At 41.4% G+C, this 23,548-nt stretch overlaps 1 protein-coding gene across 1 annotated transcript in view; it reads right to left on the minus strand.

Annotated features, from left to right (window-relative positions):
• Positions 1 to 11,221: 11,221 nt before the first annotated feature.
• opcml (opioid binding protein/cell adhesion molecule-like) overlaps positions 11,222 to 23,548 on the minus strand; it is a gene marked incomplete at both ends in the record, with an annotated part of 202,497 nt that continues 190,170 nt past the window's right edge. Inside the window, 4 exons of the mRNA XM_080748559.1 lie at positions 11,222 to 11,319; positions 14,978 to 15,129; positions 19,714 to 19,834; positions 20,626 to 20,763. Of these exons, the coding sequence (XP_080604685.1) occupies positions 11,222 to 11,319; positions 14,978 to 15,129; positions 19,714 to 19,834; positions 20,626 to 20,763 (509 nt within the window). The remainder of the gene's footprint in view (positions 11,320 to 14,977; positions 15,130 to 19,713; positions 19,835 to 20,625; positions 20,764 to 23,548) is intronic.

Raw genomic sequence — 23,548 nt, forward strand, 5'->3', positions numbered from 1 at the left:
GGGCACTTTTTACAGACAGATAAAATGGCAGGGGCTTTTGATGTGTGCACGTGCCTGACACACAGTGCAGTACTACAGTATTATGCCCACAAAACCATCGACATTGTTGTCTGTGCAACTGGGCAGCCATTGAATCAGATCGGATCAGTTTATTTCTCCAGATTTGATACAGGAGAGATGGTCTGCCCTCAATTTCTATCCAAATCCATGCAGGTAGTAAACTTTCTTAATTTAGGGAGTTGAAAATGAGTAAATAAATACACTTTTCTCATCTGTACTTTTTGTATATCCCTTGTTGACGCCAAGCTGTCAACATGTAAAGCCTTTGTATCTTTCTTTGATTTTCTCTGGGTGGTGCACAAATCCTGGGCTGGGTCAGTCCCATCTGGCAGAGAGCACTCTAGCTTCGTGTTGAGAAGAGCAGACTTGCCAGAGGCTATTTTGGTTAGGGTTTTCTGTACTCTGACTTCAGCTTTTGAGAAAACTTTAGTCAGTCATTTTCAGTTATCATTTCTTCAGTTGTAAATAATTTTTACAGTCTTACTCAATACATTGATGAAAAATACAGTGTGTTGTGGTTTGGCGAGAGAGAGAGAGAGAGAGAGAGAGAGAGAGAGAGAGAGAGAGAGAGAGAGAGAGAGAAACTGTCATGAAATATACAGTATGTTTGTGTGTGTGTGTGTGTGAGAGAGAGAGAGAGACAAAAAGAACTGTCAAGAAAAAAAAATAGTATGTGTATTTTCTTACAGCCCTTGTGATTACATGGTAGAAATGACAAGTTCTCAGTCTCAAATGAAACAAAATGATTGTCTGACAGCAGGATTTACGAATGGCTCCATCCATGCCAATACGTCAAAAGACCTTTACAGCAGCCAAGCTGCTTCCCGCAGCAGATAGAAATGTTATTGTCACACACTACCATGCAGCACAACAACCAGGGGTGGTTGTTTAATACAAATTAAATATAATTTGTATATTTACGTTTTAATATTATAACAATGTAACTACATTTATTTAAGAACTAGAGCCCTGAAAGTCCAATCCGAACTCGGCCCGTGGTGTTGGAGCCCCAGCCCAACACGGGTCTGCAATCCGACCCGAAGCCAGACACCAATACTTACAGCATTGCTCATTGTTTTATAGTAAGATATTATGATTTCACGTGAAGCTTGACCAATCATGGAGACACCACCTCCTGCCTGGGCCCGTAGCCTCTCTTATTGGCTACGGGCATAAACAGACCCTCTCTGATTGGCTAGGGGCATAAACCCAGACATACAGACACACAGATATTTGGCTAATTTATAGATAGATAGATAGATAGATAGATAGATAAATAGATAGATACTGTATAGTTTAACTGTAGCCTGCTGTCCCTACATTGGCCTATTAAAACAGTGATAATAGCAGATCTAATAAGCTCATAACACATTGCGATACTATGCGTGAGCACTATTTGTCGCATGAATAAGCATATAGCGCCCACTCCTTTTTACTTTTTTAATGGAACCTTGAATGGAACCACTTACATATACAGAAGGCTATAGAAGCCCATGATATATACGTTTAAACACAGGAGACAAGGCATTTGAACCTCCCAACTCCCAGCAGAAGCAGTCTCCTCCCTCTCTTCTCCCTTTCAGTATATTTCATCCTAATTAATGTCAAAATGGAGTCAAGAAATTAACGAGCCGTCCCCCGTCCCCGTCCTCCCCATCAGTTGTGGATTTCTCATTTCTACCTTCCACATTTCCTCATCAAGGCAGCTAGGGTCTTAATAGCTGGTAAACATTCTTGATTGTCTCACAGGACTGTGTGTGGGTGTGCTGTGGTCGACTGAAGACAAGCAGAACACAGTAAGCTCATGAAAAACCAAAGAAAATACCATCTGTGCTGAAAGGAGGTGGGCTGCTGCTTCCTTCACACAAATTCAAACTGTTACTTAGATTAAAGTTTTTGTTTTCCACATTCACACGCGTCCTGTTATTATCACTTGTCACAGAGAAAGGAAAATGTATTAGAAAACTGGTTAAATTACCATTTGAATCGTCCTGAGATGGAAAAGTAAAGGGTGTATTTTACTTCAGAAAACCAGTCGGCCTCTCAGCCTGTGAAATTCTGCCCATATCTTGTATAATTGGACAAGATGATAACACAGAACAAAGTCTGACAATATTGACCAACTTTGAATCGGTTGTTCAATAGGAATAAGAAGGATTTGTTTGAAGGAACAACTTTAAGTCGGAGCGATCTGACTTTCCGACGTGCATCGCACGTCGGAAATCGATTGCGCTTTCCGAACTCTAATTCGGGGTAACACTTTTCAGAAGATGTGAGTGACGTCATTTTGTAGTTTAACCGGATCTTTCCGGCTAAAGGTTCGGTGGTTGGAGACAGTATGGACAGGCCTTTAAGTTAAGGCATAAGAGCTGGTACTTAAGACAATCAAAATAGAGCCCTCAGAATGTTTTCTGTAAAAAATCAAAACAAAGGAATACAAATAAAATAATATTTGATATGCTCTGTCAGTTTATTTATTCTGTAATTTCTGCTTTCTTGCTATTTATATAGAACAAATAAAGTAGGAAAGCCTGCAAAAAGAGAATGACGTTAGAGCACAGATCAAGACTTATTATTTATTGTCATAAATAATTAGCATTCACCTTAGCTCACTGAGCTGCCAAGATAATCGATACTTTGTCACTTTAATTGTCTCAATAGATACGGATAGGGAATAGAACAGATTCATTCATTCAGACATGTTTGTCAAAGTGTCTAAAAAGTTTGGTCTTGTGGAATCTCCTCAACAGTGTAGTACTGTATGATGAAAAGTAGTCTCTCTTGGGAGAAAACTGAAAAAGTGATTGATATGACAGTCATCAACCTTCACGGTCCCCATTCATTTTGTCCAAGGCCAGTGAAGGAGCTTTGAGGACAAAGAAAATAGGAGTACCGGGAATTACTGTATCATACTGTGCTTCCAAATGTCAATTCAAAGCCAATTCCAACCTATCAGCTATCTGTTGCACATGCATGTTTATTGTACTACCCAGAATATACAGTATTTATGTTCTGACAGAGAGACAGACAAGAATATATCACTGCTGGCCTGGACCGCTGCCTTAGCAGTCTGGGCACTGAGGCTTAAATGTAGCCTGACAGTCCATCGCGGGTTCAAGTCCCGTTCCTGACGATCTTTACAGCATGTCAGAGAGTAAATACAGAGTGTATATTTGGACCCGATTTCTCTCTCCCTGATTCCTGTCCATCTCCACTAGCCTACCTCTAGAGAATTGGACCAGCAGAGACCTTTAATTTCAACCAAAAACACCCCACATACAGAGGCACATCTTATGCAAGTACTGTACTTGGAACCCAGAGCTCCAAGGGGCCCCCTAGGGCTTATTCAAGTTGGTCAGATTTTGAATTTCCAGTTAAACCAATTGAGGAAAGGATTCTGAAACAAGTCAAATGACACCACCCACAAGTTTGTACGATAAACTGTTGATAAGTTATAGCCAAATAAAGTTTTGCCAATCAGAAGAGGGGGCGGGGCTAAGTTAAACCAATTAAGGCAAAGGACTCTGAAACAAGTCAAATGACATCACCCACAAGTTTGTACGACAAACGGTTGATGAGTTATAGCCAAATAAAGTTTCGGCCAATCAGAAGAGGGGGCGGGGCTAAGTTAAACCAATTAAGGTGAAGAACCTGAGTTATGGCTGTCTAAAGCCCAGCTCTGAACAGATCACTTCATCTCAAAAAGCAAAAGTTGAAAAGTGTCTGAAGACATTGCTCTACGACCTTTGCGATTTTGGTGTTGTTACGAACAAAAACGTGAACATGAGAGCGATTTACAAATTGTTAATTTTCCCCAAAACATTTCTGAGAACAAGAAGAGATTACTAGGTGTCTTAATGGAGTGTCTGGGGTCACGCACCTGCACTCGGAGGGCTATAGTTCAAATTCTGTATGTCTCTCTGTTATTTTAGTCACATTGTACAAAACACAGCGAGCGTGGCTACAAACTGGCCAAAAAACATGTGTTTAAGTTGAATATTTTGGCCATGAGAACAATTTATTCACAAAATATCTAGGGAAAAGAAAACATCTCTTGCACTCTAGCCACACTCTAGGACTGGTTTTCTTGCCAAAAATACCCCCAAAATACCCCAAAACACACATTTGAACTGCGATTGTGGAGTATGACATATTTGAATACCGTTTGAACCACGAAAAAGTCCAAGTGTGTGTGAGCGTTTTAAAGTTTGAATCACGTTCTTACGCAAAAGTATGCCAGAGTAACAAGGGCAGGCTGCAAAGTTTGGTTAATTTGACAGTTGGATCCCATTCATTCTCTATGGGATGAAAGATTTACGAATAAAGTTAAATATTTCAAAAAGTATAAACTTTTTCAAAATTATTAAAACACCAATGAAACTTCAAACATTGCTGGACATTTTGAAGTTTGATCGAGGTTTGTAGGTGAAAGTATGAAAGAGTTATGAGAGCACAAACAATGTGCGCCAGAAAAAATTGGCACCTTTCTCTATAGACTCCCATTATAAGGAGAGTAAAAAAAGTAAAAAAAAAAAAGAATAAAATATTTTAAAAAGAATGATTTGAGGCGTTTTGGGCCACTTTACCGCTGCTTGCAGCTATATTCATCATTATTATTATTACTAGAAGCTTTGAATGGTGTTTTTCGGTGTAAGTATGTAGAAGTAGAAAGGTGACAACATTTTGAGGAGAGCTGTCTTCTATGATAGATAAATAATGAGGATAACATACGTGTGCTCGCTTTCAGCAAGCCCACAATAATGAGGATAACATACCTGTGCTCGCTTTCAGCAAGCCCAAAATAATGAGGATAACAAAGCCACTAATAATGAGAAAATACAATATCAATAAGTGACCTCCGCCACTCCGTGGCTTGGCCACTAATAAGCTGTTAATTGTGTGCAGTGTGTATGTGCACTGTTGATCCTGCTGACATACAGGTCAATGTAGTTATCGTGCTACAAGGCTGCAAGTCAGTGCATAAGTCAGTGTGGAGGGGGCAGCTTTTACATGCCCGTGCCCAAGGGTAAGTGTTGGTTATTTATGTTTAGTAAGAACCTTCTTGCCATGGATTGGCTAGGCTCTTTCAGAGCCAGGAGATCTGAAAAAGAAGGTCATAGACAGTAGACACACTGTAGATAAGACATACAGACAACTGGCATCATGGACGGGCCACATGGTTCCACATGAAGCCACCCCATTATCTTCCTTGATTTTTGTCAATACACTGCATGTGGTATTTTTGATGAGATAGCAGGCTTTCATGGTGTATTTTTATAACAGATTATATTTACGGTATGGCAATGTAATTGTATTACATCACTATACTGTATTAAGTAGAGGTTTTAGTGTTGAGTTTAATGTCTCCCTTTTTGAAGCAAGGGTTTAACTTGACTGTAGAGAGATCAAATGATTATCCTTGGCGCCAGACACTTGATAGGATCGGCTGGTATAGTGGTCTGGTCCCTCTCTATACGGTAAGCTTTCAAACAGTTTACTCAACCGTATTCATCATTTCACCCTCCAATCAATTTCCTACAGCATTTACAACATCACATACATGCCTGTCTCCTGGGTATCAGTTTGTTTCCCTCACTGGCCTGCTGCTGTTTCTCACAATTAGAGCATTGTACTTGTGTGGTCTCCAGAACTGTCCCTCCTTGCTGCCATGCTCATCAACAGGCCCAATCAGCCTCGACTGCCAGGATGGCTTCCAGGGGTGTCTCACCAAATTCTGGGCCCTGGGTACAAGGATTCACTGCGGGCCCCCCATGAATGTTCTTCATGGGGGGTTTAACCCATTTAGACTGGGAACACAATATTTTGCGCTTTAACTATTGAAAAATAGCAGATATACAAGCTCACAGTGCGGCACCGAGTGCCACGCTGCGAGCTTGTAGATCTGCTATTTTTGAAAAATCGTGAAAAAGTCTTTGAATATTTCAAATCCTTATAAGGATGTTTCTATGTTAGTGGTGCTCAAACCTTTTCATGTGAAGGACCCCCAAACTGATATGTATTTGGCAACGGACCCCCATCTCAAAATATTTACTTCCAGGGACCCCCAAGAAGCAAAATTTGAGTTACAAATGTTTGCTTAAAAACACATACTATTCAAAGATTTTAACCTATTCTCACGACTTTTCAAAAATAGCAGATCTACAAGCTCGCAGTGCGGCACTCGGTGTCACGCTGTGAGCTTGTAGATCTGCTATTTTACAATAGCTAAAGTATAAAATAATTAAGGCTCCTCCACCTTGGGCCCTAGTAACCCAGTTCCACTCCCCCCCCCCTTGTGACGCCCCTGGCCAGGATGGCTTCTGCTTCTGGTCGGATGCCGCTTCCGAGGGTGTCATTCTGCATAATCCCTCACACCAAGCCTGAATGTGGTCAATGTCAGCTTGCAGCTTGGCTTGCACTTCTCTCAGTGCACAGGTGGGCTCTCGACCATTTCTGTCCCATGCCTTCTTGGCATTCCCTCTCTCATTTTCACTGCTTGATTCTCTTGTTTATTCTGTCAGCTTCTTGGCTATAAGCACACAGTTTCATGGCTTTCTCTGTCTTTCCTGCCTTCTCAGTGGGCAAACAGCCCTATCTCTGCTGCCCTCCCTACATGATAGCGGTTTGTTGCTGATGCATGTGTTCTTTCAACACCTCCCTCTACTTTTGAACTCTTCTGACCTCTGCATCACATTACTAACTAATTACTGAACCATGTCATCAGTTAATATGTGGGCATTTTGTCTCCCCTCGAAGAACATACAACATGCCAGGATGTAATAATGTTGAGTCAGCACTGTAAAAGCAGAATACTATACCAATAAACATAGCTATGTACTGTGGGTACAGTATGTTTATCAATTTACACAACAGGAGAAGTACAGCAGTGAACTTAATCTGTCATATAAGAAGCACATGATATGATGAATACTCTCATACTTCAAGTCAGCATGACAGATCCCGGTGAGGTTTGAAGCTCAGACATTGATCCCGGGTGTGCATTATGTTCCTCCATTTTAATATAAGCATTCATACTGTAAGCCAAGCCAACTGGTCTCCAACAGGCCGGGCTGCCTAGCCAGGGCCCACAAACTGTGGTCATAGCCACTTGAAATGGGATCTGAAAAATCTAACTTATATCTATCTTGATCACATGATCCGAGAGATTATGTATACAGATTTGTGTGAGTTTTGGAAAAAGTCTGTAGGAGTACTGAATCCTACAGAAATATGCCATATATAATGCCAGAATATATGCCATATAAAATGATGGCAGAAATAGAATCTGGTACAAATAGGGCCTATACGTTGTGTCATGAGCCAAGGATCATCAATCCAGGGAAAGGAATTTTGATTGACTGTTCAAGGCCAAAACATGAATCGGCCTGTTATAGAGCCACCATGTGTCCAATTTGAAAAATGTGGGGTGGCTTTTCTCTTCCTTGGCCTACGTTCATGATTTGTAGCTAATCAGGATGGAAGATGAAAAATCGGACCATAGGCCTTGATCACATGACTGTTGAGATAATGGGGTCTATTTTGGCAATGAGGATTTAGGGTAACCTACCCTAAATCCTCAATTTTGGAGTTGAGTATTTAGGAAGGGGCGTTCTTGCCCAAAAGTTGCTATTTTGGGCACCTACTATATCACTAAAAACACCTCCGCTACCCGTTACATTATACAGTATGGTTTGGGCGTTACGATAATATAACCAATCACTGTGCCAGATGCCATCGCCTTTAAGAGAAGACTCGCAACCCGTCAATTGAGAATTTAGGATCTCCTGAATCCTACATTTTGAGACCTTTCCCTCTCTCATGAAATAGTGGTGTTGCCTTGGAATAAAATAATATTTATATGCACAGAGAATTATCACTCACACATTGCTAACCCTGGGAGTTTGCAAAGTTTCACGTGATCGGTCCAACAGGACCGGAGATTAGCTGTTCACAAACACAGACACACGGACGGACATGGGCGAAAACGTCTCCGGCCTGGCGGAGACAACCATGCATGTCAGATAACAAATGAATAATTGGCAACTTGAACTCATATTTTATCATTTTATGGACAATTACCATCTCTCCATCAAATGATATTTCATACCACAGAAATAATAATACTGAACTTTGTGGACTAAAATGACATCATGAAGTCATACTGTGTGTTGTTATAGGGTCAGATGACACGTATCAAACAGTGTGCAAAAATGGAAATGGAATCACACATTGTAAAGTGAAAGAGGAGCATTCTGAACCTTTGAAATGCTCAGAGGAATATTATTCTTGCTCATTGTGGAATAAATTCAAAGTAAATCCCATCCCTTTAAGTTACAAGAGCTATTACTCTTAAACGGAAGTACTTCTCTCTGTGTTATATGCAAAAATACACCTTAATTGTATTCCAGTATCATATTTCATTTTAATAGGGACTTGAAACAAGAAGACTCAAGCTCACTGACATCAATAGTATATCATTGTCATCTATCGGGCATAAAAAGGGTTAGAATAACCCATAGCATTTTCTTCTTATTATTATTTTTTTATTACAGGCAAGAGTCTTACCTGGTTTTTGCACAAACCTTCAAAAGTTAGTTTACATCCTGTGGCATATTTTGTGGCGGACCGCTTCATCACCATTCCAAACACACAATGTAACAGTTGAGTACAACAAAAGCATTTCCAATGACACCAATCTGGCTCCTCTTGTTAGAGCCTGAAGACACTTGCATACAGAACTTACTGTAGACTGTGGACTATAATAGGGTTCTCAAATTATGTCCAGGAACCCTCAGTGTTCCTTGGGGGGGGGGGGGGGGGGGGGGGGTTGTACAGGTCTGTAACTCAGAGTGTACAAATGGAATGTGTCAAATCGGACACATGGTGGCGCTAAAACAGGCCGATTCATATGTTCAGTTCCATTTGTACTCTCCCAGAGTAAAAAAAAAAATAGAATCAAAAGACTGCTATATAATGCCTAATTTATGCTCCTTAACAAAGCATCACATTATGAGTCACTTGTGCGGTATGTATGTTTTTGCCAGAAATGTTCATCTTTTTTTTTTTTTTTTTTTTCAGCCGGGGAAACCTATAAAAGGTCTCCTGAATAAGCATCCACTACATGATCTGAGAACACAACAGTCATGGTTGTATTGTGTGTGCGCGCTCTGAGGTTCTTACTGTACACTCTAATCCAGGCTGATAACATAAACCATTCATAACACCTAAACAAAAGCTTTGTGGTAGCTAAATTATTCAAGCTGATTAAACTCTCATTCTCAAACCTTTCCCAAGATATTCATGTAACATCTACTCCATCTGTAGCTTAGAGGTGGAGGTGTGTACCGATTTAGCAGAGAATGTATTTTTTTGTCTTTTTTTCCTAAGTCCTCGGTTCTACTAATGGAGATTTATTTAGCCCTCCAACGCTACAGTGGTCACTTACCGTAGGTCACTTACTGTGAATCAAAACGCATTACTTGTCTACTCGGCTAAAATAGCTTGTGTGACTGAATCCAACTCATAATTGTATTATTCACATTAAATAAAATGGCAGGACACTTCAGGTAGGTAGCTGCATTAAAACATAAGTAAAATTGACAGCCACTTGCTAAAAGCCAACACTCACTAGTATGCCTATTAAGGCTGAAACGACTCATGCCACCTACGCTAATAAGCGGTGGTCAGTGGGTGTACAAACCTCATCCATTGTACAGAGATGGAAGGCCACCCCCCACGCCCTTCTCCCCCCCACAGAAGCTTCAAAGAGCAAGACACTGAATCCCTACCAACTTTGTTCTGCCAGTGACCCTGCACTTTAAAGCTGCATTGTGCGATACATGGCCCCCACTGATAAACAAGGGCACACATTATGATAACAAGCCCTTGAGTTTCAGAACAAGACAGCTCTCCCCCTCCCGCTATGGCCCCTCCCCCCAGGCTCACCATCTATTGTCTATCAAAACGCACACTGACCACTACTGCAGCCAAAGCCGAAAATAAAACTATGGGGAAACCATGAATAAACAAAGCCATCCCATGCAGGGGGCTGTCTGGCAATAGTATTAGTGACTGTGCTGTGCTTGAAATAACCGCTATATCAAGAATAGAGGTCTAAACCACATTTAGAGTTGTTAAATCATCGTCAGCTGGATTAATTCATTGGAAAGATTCACTGCACTGTTTTAAGCAAACTAAGCCATCTCCCAGTTAGCAGCATTAATTATACTGTCTATTAGGCAGCCATATTAATGTAGCTATTAGATCTTGTCAACTTTATGGCAACACATTAAATCAATTTAGAATCTGTGGGGTCTCTAGGTAGTTTGGGGGGGCTTACATTTTTACATTCCTGCACATTAAACTGGCACACGGTTCCACATCTATAACATAATGACGCATATTTTACATGAATACTTTATTTAATCTGACTAAATGGCATGAATACTAAAAAGAATATGTCAGAAAGGTGTTACAAATGTCCTATTAACCAGATTGTAAGTGTTCTCATTTTGAGGACAAAGTTCTGTCAATACTGTGCATAATTCAGTTTCCATTGTACACACACAACAATTGAATGAAATATTCAGATGAAATATGCAGTAGGACTTTGCCTGAGAAATTATATATTATATATTATTCAGAGTGTTGTATTGTTTATAGTGAATGACCTGTTATTCTTTCTGCATACAACTGTAAAAATACAGTAAAATTCAACAATTACATGACATTTTCCAATTTTTTTCCCCTTTTTTCTTTACTTAAAAAAAGCTTATGGTATCATACAGAGATCATACAGGACGTGACACACTATTAATCTGAATGTACACTTCAATATTGGGCAAAAACAGTCAACTATCAACAGGTAATCTTTTTTTCTTTTTCCCTTCTCACATACAAAAGGTTGGGGAGACATAAACTCAGTAGTTCTACCATCATCAATTAGTGCATGATTCAAATCCACCCCCTCCCCAGTTTGGAATGCGTCATCTCATCTCTTGGCAGGGCCAACAGAGGACATACCCTGACGCAGAGCCCAGAAAGAACACACAAAAAAAAGAGGGACCCGCTGCCGTTCTTGGATTTCCATTCTTCTTGCAGGACTGAGAGTCTGTTGTTGCTGTTCAACACTGAGAGAGGCTTGACGATGCTCATTGTCATATCAGAACTTGAGCAGACACAATAAGGTTAGTGTCAGGGGGTATACGGAGCAGTGGGGGAGCAGTGCCGCTCGGCTGACATCGTGAATGGCACCGGGACCTGCCGAGGGGGAACATTTTCAACATGAATACCAATGTAGATGAAACAACACACCTTGCCTGCGTCAACCAGGGACGTGCTGGGCCCCTGATTCAGCCCGGGAAAAAGAGTTGGGAGAGGCCCTCATTGCGTGCTATAGAGAGAGAGATCTCTCTCTATAGCTCTGCTGCTACTCAAAGATTTGACAAGCCAGTGGGCCAATTACATGAGTTATATTTCGTCGTTGTCAGGTGGAAACCTTGTATGTCCAAAACCGTTTGTTTTGTATTTATCATTTTAAAAACGATTTAAACTAGTGAAAACAGCCGATCTACAAGCACACAACGCCTCGCACCGCGAGGCGTTGTGTGCTTGTAGATCTGCTGTTTTCACTACTTTTGTGCAAACAGTTATTTTTACTTTTGTGCAAACAGTTGAATTTTTTCCTAATGGCCGGCCTAGACCGGCCGGGCCGTTCGGGAGTTGTCCCGCTTTTCCCAATGGCCAGCACGTCCCTGGTGTCAACCTTTCTATTGCTCTCTGGCCCTAAGATGCAGACCAGGCGGCAGGGGTGGGCGATATGACTTTAGATCAGGGGGTCTTCAACATTTCCAGTGCCAAGGACCCCTTAGTTGAGAGCAGGGGCGAAATTAGATCTTATTCGGCATGGGTTTTCAGATCAAAAGGGCCCTGTACTGCTGTGAGGGGGGCCCATAGATTAGGAGATTAGAGACCCCTAATATATTGGAAATGACAAAATACATAATCGTCCTTGTCGGGTGTAAACCTTGTATCTCCAAGTTTCAAATTTGTACGTTCTTTCGCAAAGCAAAGCCCTGCTTCTTCAGACAAGGCCCAAAAGTAGTGAAAACAGCAGATCTACAAGCACACAACGCCTCGCACCGCGAGGCGTTGTGTGCTTGTAGATCGGCTGTTTTCACTAGTTTAATTAATTTTTTAAAATGCAAAATGCTAAATGAATGGTTTTGGACATACAAGGTTTATAATAGCCTATGAATTTATAATACTGTCACCAGTAGGGGGGCCCTTGGGTTTATTAAACCCATCAACCCTATACAAATTACGCTTGTGGTTGAGAGAGAGATGAAGCAGGGACCCCCCCACAACCTTTTCGTAGATTCCATGTAATTTCATCGTTTGACAGCACAATCATCAGTGTATTTTGGAATCATGTCAATTTGTGTTTTCAGATATTAAACCACTTGAACCATCAAAACTTAATAAACTTGACCTTTCACTCTGTACTCAGTCTGCTCTTTTTCCCCTCTACAGTAAACCTCTTTGCAGAAAATAGCCGATCTACAAGCTCACAACGCCTCGCGCTGCGAGGCATTTTGAGCTTGTAGATCTGCTATTTTTGTCTAAGTTCAGAATATGGACATTAGTGTTCAATTGGTTAACATAAAAAAGAAGAAGAAAAGTTTCTATCACTCAAAGATTTGGAGGACCCCCTAGGGGTCCCGGACACCCTGTTGAAGACCCCTGCTTTATATCAATGTCCCCATTATTTCAAACCTTTGCCTCAATTTCAATTAATGAACTATTTTTACCCCCTGAGAGAAAATAGAAGTTCAACAAGCTCACAATGGTGGTTATCAAACTAATTGATTCAGTTGCTTACAAGAAATCAATTAGAACCTCTTCGTGTCGATTCATTGATATAAGAAATAAAAAAAACATCCCAGCCCTACTGTACCACCGCACACCGAAAATAGTGTGACGTGTTGCGAGCTTGCAGATCAGACATGATGCACAACTATAAATCAGGCTTATATAATTTTAGACTAGAAAGGTTGCCAATCTCTTCCACAGCCAACTGATCTGTATCATGAACATCCACTATTTTGTTTGCACGCACGCAAGCACACACGCACGGACACACGCACGCACGCACGCACATACGCACGCAAGCAAGCACACACAGATAGATAAATAGATAGATACACAGAAAGGAATGATTGCCCTGCCACAAATCACTGTGGGTGGGGTAATACTTCAAGAATATATTCATTCTTCACAGTGTGCATGTTTTATTCTGATGCAACACACTAGATTAAATCATTCCTTGTCCTCAGGAAAAACTACATTACTACAATGAGTCACTGAGGTTAAAGTGTCAGTGAAATACTACCCTTCCTGTCCTGTCAATTATGTTAAGGGTTACAATGTGTATTTAAAGTTTCATCCCAGCAGTTGATCGACGCGCTGATCCATGGAGCAAAGTGACAATCAAAAACCAAGAATGAATCCCACACATGCACAGTATAGATGCTTATTACATTTTGAATTAAATATAGCAACCAGTAGCAGAGCAACAGTGAGGGCAAAGGTTTGCTCAGTCCTGTACTTAACTTTAAGTAGGCTTCGTAACGTGGTAGAATGCCGCATCTACCTTGTCTTTCAATGTTTTGAACTTTTGTTACGAGCTTTTGTTGATTTGTCGCCAAATACAAAGAGTATTCTACACAATGACATCTCATTTGTCATCCACAATGCAGCGTGTCATTGCATTGCATCCATTGCATTCTGTGTCTTCTATCTCTTTGCACCTATCGCTGAATCTGCAGTGTTGGTAATGGCTGAAGTGCAAACATTACTGCCTCCGTGGAGACCGAACACCAATTCATACTTCGTCGCACGATGGTGTTGCGCGTCAGAAATAGCAGACCTACAAGCCTACGCCGCCTTGCATCCGCAACGCATTGTGGGCTTGTAGGTTTGCTGAGATAGTCAGGCGCCGGCTCTCTATGCTGCTTTGCTCTCTTGGGTATTATTTGCATGTATAAACGGCACGGTGCTGCTGGGTCACATCGTGCCTGGCCTGTCGCTGTCCACGGGCGGTGGTGCTGAACTTCCCACCAATCGATGCATGGAGAATGTTGTAGAGCGACGCGTGCCGCCCTCGGTTGGTCCATTGCATCGTGACTGGTGACCTGTTTTCTTTTTTTGTGTCCTTCAGCACAAGCGTGTCTTGCAGCTTACTTAGGATATCAGCTATTTTACAGTCATCAACATATACTGCACTTAGTGTGAGATCCACTGTTGTTTCTTGTTTGTTGAACTGAAGTACAGAAAGACAACATAGCTCTCTCTTAACCACTGAAGCCTTATGTCGTTGGGCACAAATCTCCATGTTTCAAAGGTATCAATAGCTGATCTACATTTATCTGTAGCTCACAACAAGGTTTTAGATCGGCTATTTTTTTTTAAAGTGGTCAGGTGTGCCTGTGTGTTTCTTTTATAATTATGGAACCAATGGAAAGTATTAATTTAAACTCCATTGGAATACAGGTTATTTCAACTTATTTGTATTATGTCCTGAAAAGTAACCATTTTGGACATCTCATCCGACAGCGGCGACATACTTCATTGACCGCAGTCTCCTAGTAGTCCAGTACTATTACTAGGTCAGGTCTTTTTACACTCTACACCAAATCTCTTTGCCGAGAACAGCCGAACTACAAGCTACAAGCTTGTAAAATGTATCTTCTCGAATGTTTGTCACAGAATAGGGAAGCTGGGGTTCATGTGGTTAAGAAGACAACTCATATTATCTTGGTGTGTACAGTTGCTACTGCATGTTGCAGTTCATTAGAATGCAGAACGTGGCACGACTGATATGCTAATTCTGTTCTATATTTAACATTAAACAGCTTACCATAAAGGATTATGCTGGCATTGGTGTTTCCCATGGCATTCATGGCCACACACGTGTAGTTTCCATAGTCTTCTTCCGAGACATTGAAAAAGACAAGCATGGATTGTTTACCTTCGTTCTCTATTTTCACTCCATTCAGTCCATTGAAAAGCCTGTGGGGGGAAAAAAGGAGGCGTGTTGGTTTAAACAAACAATGGAAAACAGGGAATATATTTTTTTAAATTTAATAGGTTTACTGCTGCCGTGCACAGTTATTTACATATGAAGCTTCTATTTATCCCCATTGTCAAATAATTGGATTACAGTATGTATTTATTTGACTATTATGTCTACATATACATATGAGCGTAAGGATTCCAACACGTTCCACGTTAGGAACAATATGTCTGCACCGTACCTCTTTTTTGTACTACTGCACAGCACTTTTACCATTTATTTAGTACAGCATACACCACATTATCTGCTTGCTTGTTTGTATGTTTGTTTTATTAATCCATTTAGGACTAAATACAAATCTGTGTCATTTTAGATTGTAACCACTTTAACCATTATGTTATGCTTTAACTATAAAAACAATAGCAGATATACAAGCTCGCAGCGCGGCACCAAGTGCCGCGCTGCGAGCTTGTAGAGCTGCTATTTTTGAAAAATCATGAACATCTGTGCAAGTCCTTGAATACTTTTGACCCGATTCTAAAGTGTCTTCTAAATCCTTCTTTTAAATCAGTGGTTCTCAAAACTTTGTCAGGTCAAGGACCCCCAAAATTACATGCATTTGGCCACCGACCCCCAGACTCAAAATATGTTGTCCCAGGGACCACCCAGAAGCAAATATTTGAGTTACAAAAATCACGATTTTTCAAAAATAGCAGATCAACAAGCTTGCAGCGCGGCACTCGGTGCCGCGCTGTGAGCTTGTAGATCTGCTATTTTTCAATAGTTCAATAGCATTCAATAATTCTAGGCCTAAATACAATGCAATGCAACACGCTGTTTTGCACTTTTTGCCTCATGTACATTACAGGTAGCTGCAGGAATACCTTTCGTTATACCGGCACTTGTACTGTGCAAAGACAATAAACTGAATCTTAACGTGAGGTGTGGAGCATCATGCAGCATCACCTTGTTCATTAAACTAAATAAATCCATCTCCTGCAGTCCCAGAGCTGAAACCCTACAAGCAGTTCCTGCGTACCGGTATGTTAAATCAACAACCTTGCTGCACAGCAGTCATCAGGGCTCTCCAAAGCTCACATGACACGTTTTCGCTTGTTACACAGTTACGCCTCATTTATACTTGGCTGCACATCAACAAGCCCATCTAAAAGCTCACAACGGGTCGCGCGATGTGACGCGCGTTGTGAGCTTGCAGCCCGAGCTCGCTGATCGGCTATTTCTGGTGTGCGACACCGGCCGGTGCGCAGCTAAATATAAATCAGGCCTTTCTCTTTCCTGTGCCTTTATTTCCTTGTTCTTTGTTTGCAAGTGGTACACATTTATCGCGACAGTGTTTGTCAGTGGGGACTGCAGGGGTGTAAATATAGACGGTACAGGCAGTGCATTTGTGCTGGGGCCCCGTGGGGGGGTGGGGTGGGGACGGCCCGTGGGGAGAACGGGCCCTTCCAACAATGTGTTGGGGCGGAGAACGGGCTCTCGCCGGTGATTCAGATATGTTAAATTAAGGATTTTCCATGCCGTATGCCCTTGAAAAGTTTTTGTTTTGGTAAACTAGTCAGTTGCAATCTATAACAAAATGTATGCTTTTTCTACTATATATATACTGTATAGTTGTCATATTGTATACTGTTATGCAATGACGAGACAATATGAGTTTAGACCTGTGGTTCTCAAACTTTTTCATGTCAAGGACCCACAAATGTACCAGTTGTGCCAGGGACCCCCATAAAAGATGTCTGTTGTTTAAAAAAAAAAGTTAAAAAGTGGTTAAACTGATCCTAAATCAACTCATTTTGCTGGGCCTCAATGGAACCCCACCCCCAAGGCCCCCTGAGGGTCCCCGGCCCCCACTTTTCCGGTTTAGACTGAACGTCAAGACGTCAAGAAGCAGAGCACTTCTGGGAGAGGCAGTAAGAAACGACCAGAAAGAAAAGAACGGGAGGAGAAGGTAGTGTAGTAATGCTCCCTAAATTAGATTCCTTTTTTTTTTATAAACTGTCACCAGCTTCCCCCCCCCCCTCCTCCTAGAACAGCAATGCAGCAGCTCAGCTGGCAGCAGCATCACTGCCCTCAGTGGTGTGAGAACATCCATGATCCACCCAACAACCACCATCCGGGGAGAACATTATTTTGCAGAAAATAGCCGATCTACAAGCTCGTAGGTTGGAGATTTAACGTTGTTGGGGCCCCCCCATGAGTGTTCTTCATAGGGGGAGGAGGTTTAACCCATTTAGACTGGGAATGCATTATTACACATTAATATGTGCTTTAACTATTGAAAAATAGCAGATATACAAGCTCACAGCGCTGCACCGAGTGTTGTGCTGTGAGCTTGTAGACCTGCTATTTTTGAAAAATCTTGAAAATTTGTCTTTGAATATTTCAAATCCTTCTAAGGTTTTTTTTTTTTTTTAAACCTATGTTTCTATGTCAGTGGTGCTCAAGCTTTTTCATGTGAAGGACCCCCAAAATGATATGTATTTGGCCACGGATCCCCATCTCAAAATATTTAATTCCAGGGACCCCCCCAGAGGCAAAATCTGAGTTACAAATGATCTACAAGCTCACAGCGCGGCACTCGATGCCGCGCTGTGAGCTTGTATATCTGCTATTTTTCAATAGCTAAAGTATAAAATAATTAAGGCCTATCCACCTTGGGCCCTAATAACTTACAGTAGTCCCACCTTTCCCCCCCTTGTGACGCCCCTGTTTGGATGTAATGTTCCTGATGTGGTTGAGTCAACAATTGTCCTCTGACAATCTAAAAGTTTACTAATTACAGAACCACATCGCCTGGACTAAAGTCTGCACCTTATCCACTTAAATCCTATTGATGTAGTTGACCGGGGTTCCCAGGGTTCTATACCTGGTCCCCCCCCCCCTTTTTGAGTGGTGCTACTGGAAGGAGCTATAGCTCCAACATCTGGCTTTGTCCGGTTCCCAAAAAAGTAATCTAATTAGTAAGCTGAAGCGTGGCCTACAGTACAGTACATCTGGCCTAGAAGTGGCCTACTGTACATCTTGGCACAAACGGCTCAAAGTGTGTTGTATGCCCAGGGTCCCATTGGCAAAGCTTCGCAGGACACGCTGTGATTGACGAAATTAACTCATAAACAGCACCGCTCGCTTCACACTGGTGTGATTTCGTTCCCTGTAGTGCACACCGAATCTCTTTGCCGAACATAGACAAATGTTTGTCTATTATGACATGCCCAGAATAGGGACGCCGGGGTTCATGTGGTTATAATACAGATAATAAAATGGATATAAACGTAATAAAAGCCTGTGCAATGGTTGTCCCTTTTCATTTGACCCACCATTTAAGTCTTTTATTACCGTGCCAAACTTGCAAACCTATAAACTTTGCTGCCGATAAAAAGATGTCACTTTCAAACCAGAGCACTCACGGTCATAGCCAAATAAACACGGGATTTCCGCTGCACATAATGTTCTGTAATATCCCTCTAAACCCATTCACATAAACACATTACATAAACAAAAACATAATTTGCCTTTGGTGGCCATGGCTGTGTTTGCGGAGGGTGTGACCGTGAGGAAATGCATTTGAATAGTAAGCCGATAATGTGATTAGAGCAGGTCGTTGCCCAGGGAGAGTGGAGAATCACGGAGAGAATCCTATGTTAAACTCTCAAATACCTGGAACGCGCCCGAGTCGCGTTAGATTTGAACCACTTTGACCATTGTTTTATGCCTTAACTATTGAGAAATAGCAGATATACAAGCTCACAGCGCGGCACCGAGTGCCGCGCTGCGAGCTTGTAGATCTGCTATTTTTGAAAAAACTTGAAAATGTGTGCAAGTCTTTGAATATCTTTGACCCGATCTTTGACACGACTTCTAAATCCTTCCTCTCAATCAGTGGTTCTCAAACTGTTTCTTGTCAAGGACCCCCAAAATTGCAGGTATTTGGCCACGGACCCCCCATCTCAAAATATGTTGTTCCAGGAACCCCCAGAAGCAAATATTTGAGTTACAAATATTCGCTTTTAAATAGATATATTCAAATACTTGCAAAAAAGAATGTAGATTTTTCAAAAATAGCAGATCTACATGCTCGCAGCGCGGCACTCGGTGCCGCGCTGTGAGCTTGTATATCTGCTATTTTTCAATAGTTAAAGCAGTCAATAATTCTAGGCCTAAATGGGTTAAACAGTATGGGGGAAAAAAGCCATCACCTGCAGTAGTATTGCTAATGTGGGCCCTTTTAAATGCCATAAATCAATGCCATACCTACCTGCACAGTAACATCCTCAGTGTTCATTAATCCATGTGCAAAACTGAGAGTGAACAAAATGTAACCAAATGGACCCGTAGAGTTAAATCAACACTCAGGATTCTATGGCGTGCTTTTTTAACTAGTTGGTGTCCCAAGAAGAAGAAGAAGAAGAAATAAGACACGTATAACGCATCGTGAGCTTGTAGATCGCTATTTTAGAAATAATGTATAAATGTTTTATGGTCAAGTGGTTGAGTGTTTAAAGCCGTGACAAAACAAGGACAGTCCTAAGATAATCACTGAACTGAAAAGGGAGACTTGCCTCCGGTCTTCTTTGTACCACTCAAAGTCTGCTTTCGGTACAGCATATGCCTCGCACTGGAGAATTCCTTTTTGTCCAATCGGAGTACCAGTACCTCTTGTCTTGGAAATGAACGGAGGGTCTGCGAAATGGACAACCCCATCACAGTTGAATAAGTTCTACAACAGTAACATGCTATAATCTGCAACATATACATAATAGTACAGGACAGCAACACTCTATATGACGTCTGACACCTTAATCATACTGTTTCATACTGGGTGAAGAAATTACAGAGACTGCAAGTCAAAATTGTAGGGTACCATTGCCCACAGTCACACGACGGCCATACGAGTATGGCATAAGAAGAGAAAACATGGTCGCAATGTGAATACAGTCAATGGTGAGAGCAGGGACGTGCTGGGCCCCTGATTCAGCCCGGGAAAAAGAGTTGGAGAGGCCCTCATTGCACGCTATAGAGAGAGATCTCTCTCTATAGCGCTGCTGCTACTTTGTCATTTCAGATCATGACAAGTGACAAGCCAGTGGGCCAATTACATGAGTTATATTTCGTTGTTGTCGGGTGGAAACCTTGTATGTCCAAAACCGTTTGTTTTATATTTATCATTTTAAAAATGATTTAAACTAGTGAAAACAGCCGATCTACAAGCACACAACGCCTCGCGGCGCGAGGCGTTGTGTGCTTGTAGATCTGCTGTTTTCACTACTTTTGTGCGACTGCCTTGTATGATTAAGCAGGGCTTTGCTTTGCGTGACGATTTAGTGACGATTTACTTTGTTGGCCGCCCAGCCCCCAAAATGGAACGAAGGCCGACATTTTAGAATGAACCAGCCGTTCGGGAGTTGGCCCGCTTTTCCCAATGGCCAGCACGTCCCTGGGTGAGAGGTTGGTTTTATTGTATTTGTTCTTACAGTTGACGGTGACTTGAACTGTCCTGGTGTCCGTGGCAGAGATGTCACTGGAGGCGATACATTCATACGCTCCCGACTGCTCTTTGGTGATGGCTGCCAACTCCAGATGTTCCCCCTCAGTGACAAACCTGTGTACGCCTGTAGAAAATGGAAGAACATAGAAATAATACATCAAATTCAGCACATACAAAATCTTCAGAAGGAGAGTAGATGAAAACAAATACATAGATAGTTAAAAGAGGCGACAGCGTTTCTTGTTTCTTAGTATTTCAAGCAGGCATGTACAACACATGTAACAGGTTAAAAACTGATGATATTTTTGTATTGACTAATGGAAGATTTAAAAAAAAAAAAAAAGGTGAAATGGCTGCCGTGTGACTATGATCAGTTATGGATGTCAGGGGCCAGGGCAATAAACACATCTAAAAACCTTCTCCCCGGGTTGGCAGAGGGAGAGCAGAGCCCAGGATTACAGCTTAGGCAATTGTCAGATTTGGCACTGGGTGAAAAATGCTTTACAAAATCATGGGATAAAAATGTAGGGAAAAAAAACATTGTAGATCATACATTTTTGCCAAATATATTAAAAGGAGGGGATATGCAGTATCAGTACCTGCGGGTCACATTAGAAAATATTAAAACACCCAAGGGTCTTGTCAGGGTCTCCTGATAAAATGTACTTCTGGTCGGACCATAAGAACGTCAGAACGCATCGCAATTAAAATATTTTATTTAACTATCATCATCAATATTTAATATCAATGGTCTTGTCAGGTGTGTCTTCTGAACAAAACACAAATAACTCACATTACCAAATGTAACCAGATGTGCAAGGTAGAAAATACAATAAAAAGGCCTTTCTTTGACCCCAGAATGAGACAACAGGGAACAAGGAATCCTGACAAATTATACAATACATTCTCTGTCTTGTTTCACGGCGCTGGCGGTCAATTTAGGAATGAAGCCACGGACCGTATAAAATGTGTCCTCGGGCCGCATTTGGCCCCCAGGCTGCACTTTGGACACCCCTGCCCTAAGTGTCTGAAAATATGCACGTCCAAAGATTGTATACATGTGCAGAAAACAAACAAACTGTGGTGACTACTCACTTTCAACGTGACAAGGGGAAAAAAATGCAGACAATTTATGCTAATAATACAAAGAAAACTAATTAATTGCAATCAAACTACTCCGCTTGAGTAAGACCACAAATTGTCCCAGTCACTAGCGATGCTCAAAGCATGTTCTGGTGACAGTTAAACCCTAAGCTAGCGCTTGTGTGGGTGGGAAAATAGATAGGAGCACTTATCCCAATCAGTGGAAATGTCAATCCAGCAATATCTCTACATTAGCATAATATCATTATGTTTTCCCCAAATCCTCTGCTGCTGCTGCTGGCTGGGGATTCACAGGAAAGGTTGTAGGCTATGGATAATCAGCCTGTCGCATAGAACACCATGGGAACTGCTAGAAAGGAGAATTGACTCATGTGTATCTGTAATGCAAATTGAGGAAGCTTGAGCAAGCTGATCATCATCTGAGCATCATCATCATCACCAAGATGATGATGATGATGATGATGATGATGATGATTACTATTTAATACCATGGTCTGGATGAATAGGCTACTTGTTGCGACCGTCAGGTCGCAGTTACTATCAAAACCTCCACCGGCTGTCTGTCAGTCTGTCAGGCTGTCTGTCAGTCATGTCACACGTCACACTTTTGTCCTACTCATATCTACGCCACCGTTGCCCCTATCCATGCCAAACTTTGCACACACACTCCTTTCTCACATGGCAATCTTCTAGCGCCACCATGAGGCCGATTCTTGCAAAACACATTTTTGGACACTGCTCCTACAGATTTTGTCCTAAAATCACGCAAAGCGGTCATCAACATGGATCTGTCCCATTTCCGATATTCCCTCCTAATTGGCTACAATTGCCTTCTAAAGTTTGTGTATGAGACCGGATGGTCGCTTATCTCCCGATTAGGGAGTCTTACTGGTTTCTGACTGGCTGGAATGTGTGCCCTAAAACTGTTTACATTATAGCACATGTTTGTGATTGATTGATTATTCTCAGTTAACTGCACACCTTTGACATTATCATTGCTCTAAATTAATGTGATTTAAGCTAATACTGGCTACAAGCTATCCTCACAAACAACATTTCAATATAACTTTAAAGCTTTTGGGGAACATAAAATGTACAGTATGAGCTGATATTGTGTGGTGAAATATAGTTCTTGTTTCTAGGTCGTCTCAGCTTGATGGAGTGGTAATGGCCATGTTTAGTCCAAGGTTGTAGGAGATAGCGCCTGTACAATTTTACTATTTAAAACACTCACAGCCCCCAAATATGAATAAACACTGTAAGTAGTTTACAGTATGTACAGTACTGTAAGTACTGTACATCGTAAATGTTAATGGTATGGTATTGTGGTAAATCAAAACAATGTGAGCTTGTACATCTGCTATTTCTTCACAAACATGGGGATGCCAGGTTGAAAAGGGTTAAAGGTAATGAGGATTGTGAAATTGTTTTCAAAATCATCTAATAAAACCTCCTTTTGTTGTAAAGCGCTTTGGGTACTTAGAAAAGCGCTATATAAATCCAAGCCATTATTATCTAATCAACCTTTGATGAATTATTCATTAAAAACTAAAGCTTTAACAGATTTGTCCATATTTTCTGTCAATAAGCTCATTACAATTGTATTACCGTTTTATCAAGGTCAAGGTAAACTTAACTATCCCCAAGGGACACAGCCAGCAGTAAATATGTACAAACACCACACATAAGAAATAGTAATTACATTCAAAGGCCACTAGCAGTAGGGACAAACTACTTTTAAAATCTCTTGCTCCTGCATCTTGGCAGGTTGTATCTGCGACCAGATGGGACTAACCTGAACTCAC

The sequence above is a fragment of the Nannobrachium achirus genome (assembly GCF_963921795.1).
Source record: "Nannobrachium achirus genome assembly, chromosome: 19".
Classification (NCBI taxonomy): domain Eukaryota; kingdom Metazoa; phylum Chordata; class Actinopteri; order Myctophiformes; family Myctophidae; genus Nannobrachium; species Nannobrachium achirus.